Source organism: Tubulanus polymorphus, chromosome 5 (assembly GCF_964204645.1).
Source record: "Tubulanus polymorphus chromosome 5, tnTubPoly1.2, whole genome shotgun sequence".
In the NCBI taxonomy this organism is placed as follows: domain Eukaryota; kingdom Metazoa; phylum Nemertea; class Palaeonemertea; order Tubulaniformes; family Tubulanidae; genus Tubulanus; species Tubulanus polymorphus.
The window spans coordinates 24,439,331-24,446,299 of NC_134029.1; the positions used below are offsets into that span (position 1 = coordinate 24,439,331).

A 6,969-nucleotide genomic window follows, 5' to 3' on the forward strand; every position below is an offset into this window, starting at 1 on the left:
TTTGCTACATCCTCCGTATACTATATACGGCTCTCGTTGCATCTTCACACATCAAGGGATTCGAACTCACTAAGTTAAAGCCATTCCCCGCACATAATAGTTCTCTTGGGTAACATTGGTTGTAGATATCAGTGAGAAAGGAATAAAATGAATTCTTGTTAGCTACTTTTACAAAACGTCCCAGAAATGAGTCGAAGTCATGATTTTTTTTAAACGCGTATTTTCATTTTCCGACATTTCAGGTCATCTTATTAAACTATCTTTACCGATTTTGAGTGCAATAATGGGCCTTCCGTTTGGTCAATACATAGCAGAACATGAAATAAGCCTTCATTAAGAAGAACATATAAATTAGATGGAATTCACTTTGTTGTTAACTGTTATCTTGAACGGTTATCTATAATCAATTCACAAAATGTATTGTTACATGAAGATTCTTTGGTTCGGAAAATAAATCTCAACATTATAGAAACTATTTCTATCGGTCTGAAATTATTTATTTGATCATCTGGATTTTTCCATCGGCGGTGCAGAGTCGTTTTTAACGGGAACAGATTTTGACGATATTCCAGCGGAGTTGTCGGTGAATCTATCGTTAATCTACAGAAATCACTTCTGGTTAAATGCATAGGGACAGAATACATTACATTCGAATAACATTAATTATAATACGTCAGAGTAGGCGGAAATAAGTTTACATTTGGCCCGGCTCAAACCTGACGGCGCCAACCGCGTGAAAATATTAATCGCGCCTATTTTTCGTTGGTTTCCGCGGAGAAATTTGTTTTTGATAGCATTTGAAGGCTCTATTTGAGATCAAATCGATTGATTCACCTTTTATGAATGTTGCGGATCCTCATCCTAATTCTAGGCGCAGCTGTTTCATATAGGCGATCTCAAGTACATTTAGAAATAATCATTATCGGCCCTGTTTATGTGTAGATGTCAATATATTTACATGTTTCGGTTTGTTCCCTTTGATTGTATATATTATTATATAATATATATAGAATACGATTATAGGTAGCGACATCATTAATGAGTTTAATATAACCTAATGACAATTCAGCTAATTTCATATGGAAATCGTTCTTGTGCGAGAGAATGTCAATCTACCTGGTGAAGAGTTGATTTGGATGATACCAGAATGATTCCCTTTTATAACTACTGGATACGGCTGCACTGATCTCTGTAAGTTCCACATCAGACTGGTTTCATGCCACATACAAACGTGAAGAACCAATCTAAAGGTAACGAAGAAAAAATATTTTGTGAAGCTTAAGTTACGTAGTAATTATGGCGCAATTCATGATATGCCAGAAAGTTGCGGTAGAAAGACTAAGGAACCAGTTCCACAATACGCAATTTGTTATAGTCTAGTATTATTTGAACTTCAAAAAAGGGTCAACCTAATCGCTACCACCCGTAGAAATATGGGCCCTTTACTGTCGGGGCTTAACACAAGTGATTTTAGATACCGGTTCATAGACTTTTATTGTAATAAGTTCCCGGTGTTATAACTGTATCGAAGAGTCTACGTACAACGTTTAAAAGAGATTTTGAGATCGAAGCATGTTTAAGAATTTAGTGTCCAGAGCTCTCCCGATATCGGCTGAAACGGCAGCGGACTTAGCGCTGGAATTGTACGGAATAGTGGCGGTTGATGTGAATATCTTGGACGGCTACCGCGATGCGAACTTCTATATTAAATCTCAAAACTGCGAGGAATATGTGCTGAAAATAATGAATGCTGAGCAGAGTAAAGTACCTAATCGAACTGGTAGGTCAGTCAGTCAGTCAGTCAGTCAGTCAGTCAGTCAGTCAGTCAGTCAGTCAGTCAGTCAGTCAGTCAGTCAGTCAGCCAGTCAGTCAGCCAGCCAGCCAGTCAGTCAGTCAGTCAGTCAGTCTATCAGGCAGTCAGTCAGTCTGTCCGCTTATAGTCAATCAGTCAATCAGTCACTTTACGATGACGACGACTTCTTTTTCAATTGTAGCCGCCCTGATTCAGATAATGCAGTATTTGCGTGAAGAGAAGGCTGCACCGGTTCCAAAACCGGTGAAAACTATAGATGGGAATCTTTACGAGATCAAAGAAATAACTTACAACAAGAAGACAATTAGTAAGTTTCGGTGCGTCGGAGCACGATAGTTAGATGACTCATTTACCTGATAATGCTATTCATCTGTGCATTCGAAGCGAAAGATTTTAATTTCAAATAAAATCAGTTCACCTTTGCCAGCTCTTTTAACTTTTATCAATTCACTATATAAGAAATGAAAGTGTGTTCGGAAAAAACGAGACAAAAAAGAATCAAAACGAATTACAAAAAATACCTGCATACGAAATAAGACTTTATATGGAGACATTTGACCTGGAACTTGTGACCTAATTCTTACATAAGTTTGTGCGTTTGAAGTCCTGAAACTCGATAGCGTAATATCTACCCCAGTAACGGGACACAATTCTCACCGCACTGATTTCAAGTTATTTCACTTTGTTGCGAAGGATTCATGAAACTACTTGTGAACGACCTGGGCTGGGTTTCATAGATGTGGAAGAAAGATAGTCCCTTGGAACATTTTGAAATTTGTCAGTTATAACCATGGTTTCTCATTGTTACTATGGTGGTTGTCACCCAAATTGAGGATTTACCCTTAAGGATAACTTTGATACTCAGTCTATTAAACCGGGCCCAGGATTTTGAGTGCTTTAACATAATGTTTTGCATGAATGATATATTGCTTTTCTATTGAATTTCCAATGTCTGTTTCATGGATTCAAATTTCAATGATCGCTTTGAAAATGTCTTCGTTATCTCAGATACTGATGAATCCAGTGATTCGATGAAAAGTGGTTTGCATCTGGTGAGGTTACAGACGTTTCTACCGGGAACAGTTTTTCACGATATTCCAGCGGAGAAAGTTCCCAGTGGATTTTACTACCAGCTCGGTGAATCTGTCGCTAATCTACAAAAATCACTTCTGGTAAAATCAACAGCAAACTGAAGTAAATGTTTGATATTAATTCAAAATATCTCAATTGTGCAAAACGTGATTAGAATTAACTCGAGCCAGCTGCACAGTCCGCGTTTAGATTTAAGGCCAGTTTCGGACTTTCTAAGTTTTTAGACAATTTAACAACTTGTGAACCGTCTGAAGATTTAATACTACTTTTGGACTTTTGGAATTAAAATTACAATCGTGCAACTTGGCCCAGATGGTTAAATACCATGGTTGCAATCACATTGCAATCACCACTGTCACTCTGGATCCAGTTCTACAGTTGCAAGTAAGAGTTAACTCCGAGTTAAAGTTAGTTCATTTTCGATGTTTTAACCCGGAGTCAAATCTTAACTTAGAACTGTGGAACTGGACCCAGGCCTGTTATCCACCAGTTATAGCTCGCAGCCACCTTTAAGCAACTGCAGTCCAAAAAGGTTTCCATTTTCTAATGCTATTTTGTCTACTATAGGAATGTCGAGTTTCTCTTCCTCAAGTTCCACTGGAAGTTGACGAATGGAATCTAACGAACCTTCCTAAACTACGCGATTTACTTCAATTCGTAAATAATGCCGAACATCGACAAGTTTTTGACAACATAATAACAGAATATGAAGAAATTGTTCTCCCAAATCTACAGAATCTACGCGCAAGTAAGGACCGATGCTGAGCTACTTGATCCAGATACATATGAAGCCAGTTGCCCAAACGTTGTTTTAAGTTAATCAGCGGATAGTTAACATAGTGACAATAAGGGGTTTTGAGTTAATTTAGTTTTAATTCGTACATGTTCAAATATACGACGCATCAGCCGAAATGATTCATCTCATTATAACTATTGATTTTTTAGTTCGACTAATTTATGTCATCAATCCGGTGGTTATTTCAACCAACTTTTAAGAAACTGTTTTACAGGATGATTCACTATAGAATCTGCGCGGTTTGTGCTGTTTTTGAAATGAACAGTTTTAACCTTTACTCTTATACTCTACTATAGAGGATGTACTTTATTTTTTTCAGGTGTGATTCACGGTGATATTACAACTGAAAATGTAGTTGTCGCGGGTTTAAACAGCGAACAAACACATCTTTCCTTCATCGATTTCGACGACGCAAACGTCGCTTATTTGATATTCGACTTGGCGATCACTCTCACCTACTATACATGCTACAATAAGGGTCGTGATATCTTTGAAATATGCCGGGAGATTTTATCCGGTTACACTTCGAATTTCTACATTAGAGAAGAGGAGAAGCGCCTTTTGAAGACTTGTATCTGCGCTAGATTCGCTCAGAGTATGCTGATAGGATCGAGTATCTATGCGCAGGATCCGGCAAAGACATATGCTATAGATTCCTACCGTAATGGATGGTCAGTTCTGGAGAAATTCCGTGAAATCACGGATCTGTGGAATGCATGTTCATAAGAACAGCTTTTTATCAAACGATCTTAAGAAAAATAATATTTCTAGCTTTTATCGCGTTATACTCTATAGGAGTCCACAGCCACTGTCGACCAGACTCTGCGCCATGCCGGTACACACCCCACGATAATGGCTTTTTACTAGAAATAGGTTTCCCCGTTTGCAACAAAGGAATTCCATTGAAAATTTCATTGGCTTATAGTAGTATAGACCTGAAGCGTTGTCACGGTACTGCAGCCCTGGGTTTGAAACACCAACTATAAACACATAGGTAAAAGGAAAAACGAAACATTTATTTTCGAATTTAACCAATAAGGTAATAAAGAATCAAGTATTTCAATAAAGAATCAAGTATTTCAATAAAGAATCAAGAATTTTCGACTTCAACTTAAAGATAATAAAGAATCAAGTAACACATACATGTAGTTAGAGAGAAGAGTTGTTGAGGAGCCGTTTCAACCCGATATCAAATCAACAAACCACGTAAGATACAGATAGACATGAATAAGTGAAGGTTTAAATGATTGCATTAGAAATTACGTGCGAGCTTTCGCTACTGTAGAGTTGCTTCTTCGGGAAAAAGTAAGACTAAAGTCATTTTTACAAAAACAACAGTATTTGACTGCTGTGAACTGATGTTTATCTCAGTGTAGGAGTTAACGAATAAAACCCATAGTTACTTCCGTAAAAACAGTTTATTGCCTTACAGTTTCCAGGTTCAAACTAAACCTGTTTTATTTGAACCTCTAAACTGTAAGGCAATAAACTGTTTTTACGGAAGTAACTGTGGGTTTTACAGGAAGGGAAATTAATCAGAGAATCATGCGGAGTGATTGCGGGTAATTACAAATTAATTCCTAAAAATGCTGCGGTTTCCTCTTGATAGACTTTACTTATACACCTTAAGAAGCTTCTATAAGAGCAATAATTCATGATTTCTAATGAGTTAACCTGCACAGTGAATACCTGTATTCACGTCTATCTAGACACGTGTATTTTGTCAACATATTGATATGGAATTTCGACAGCTTATGATCGGTGACGCGGTTTTACGAGCATGTCCGAGTAAAAACTGAACAGAGCTTTCGAACTTTTCTCTGTTCTTCCTCTTCAATTTGCTGCTCTTCAGCTACAACCATCGCCCAGACGGATAACATCATTGCGTAAATCGGTAACAATTTTACAATTCCACCTACAATTGAACACGGATGACGTAGTATATCAGGGGTTGTTGAATCAATTGCAGATCACAATATCCGTGATAAAACGATACGAGTAGAATCCCACAATAAATGAATTAAATGATAAAATGTTTATCTAAAACATATGAGAAATATTTCGGGTGGTTACTACCACCCTTCTTCAGTCTAAAATGACTTTTAGACTGAAGAAGGGTGGTAGTAACCACCCGAAATATTTCTCATATGTTTTAAATAAACATTTTATCATTTAATTCATTTATTGTGGGATTTTACTCATATCAGGGGTTGGTTTGGAACTGGTGCATACTTACAGCTTGGAGGAGTAAGATTCGCCCTAAAACCGGTGAATGTGACTATAATGTTTTGGAAAAACCTCCCCTGATTCTGAGATTCACAGTCCTAATGCTACCGGAGTAAAGCCCAGTTTACAAAGTATTTATCAATGATTTACACAGTTGAATACACGCGGTTCTGTTTGAGACGAAACTCGCTTATTACGATAGTTTCCATCATCTGGGCTAAGATATTTATATCAATGAAGCTTTGGATAATACGAAACCCGTTTAAAACGACAATTTCACTTTTGCCCAAATGATTCGTATATCAACGGGGTTCCATTACATAAAATGGATCCAGCCACCAAAAAAGACTTCATCAAATCTAGTAACCTATAGTTTGGTAGTTTAGGGAGTTAATTTAGTTTTAATTCGTACATGTTCAAATATACGACACATCAGCCGAAATGATACATCTCATTATAAATATTGATTTTTTAGTTCGACTAATTTTCATGTCATCATTTTTTTGTCATCATCATGCTATTTATAAACACCCATGCAATCAAACTGTTTACTTACTAATCATTTTGACCGAATGAACGACTGCGAAACCTCCGAACTGTTAAAAAATTCGTCTGAAAATGTTAGATATTAAAAAGATATAGATATATGATAATGATATATAATATGAAATATATACCTCGATAAATTTTGCTTGAAAAAGACGGGTAGGCGAAATCTCAATGAACAATGGAAACTTATTAATTAAAGTCCCACAATCGGAAAGCCGAAAGGTTATGTCACATAGTTCTTAAACATTCGATACATAAAATATTTTCTATTTCCTTGAAAATGGTTAGTGGGAAACCGAAAAATCGATATTTCATAGTAAATTTTAGCATTTCGATATCTCAACTCTGATTGTGAGATTTGGATTTTTATGTTTTAATTATTGAGAGATTTCGCCGTTTATTGAAGCAGTAGTGACATTCCCTACCTTGTAGTAATTAAGATTCTTTTCAACGTCTGATATTTCAGGGATAAAAGATTCAGCTAAAAGATAAT

The 6,969-nt window shown here is 36.6% G+C and overlaps 1 protein-coding gene across 1 annotated transcript; it reads left to right on the top strand.

Annotated features, from left to right (window-relative positions):
- The first annotated feature begins 1,572 nt into the window (after positions 1-1,572).
- LOC141906361 (hydroxylysine kinase-like) lies at positions 1,573-4,798 on the top strand. Its single transcript, XM_074795609.1, has 5 exons — positions 1,573-1,780; positions 1,995-2,120; positions 2,822-2,985; positions 3,473-3,653; positions 4,021-4,798. Exons 1-5 carry the CDS (start codon positions 1,573-1,575, stop codon positions 4,425-4,427), a joined length of 1,086 nt encoding a protein of 361 aa, XP_074651710.1. The 3' UTR covers positions 4,428-4,798.
- The last annotated feature ends 2,171 nt before the right edge of the window (positions 4,799-6,969 follow it).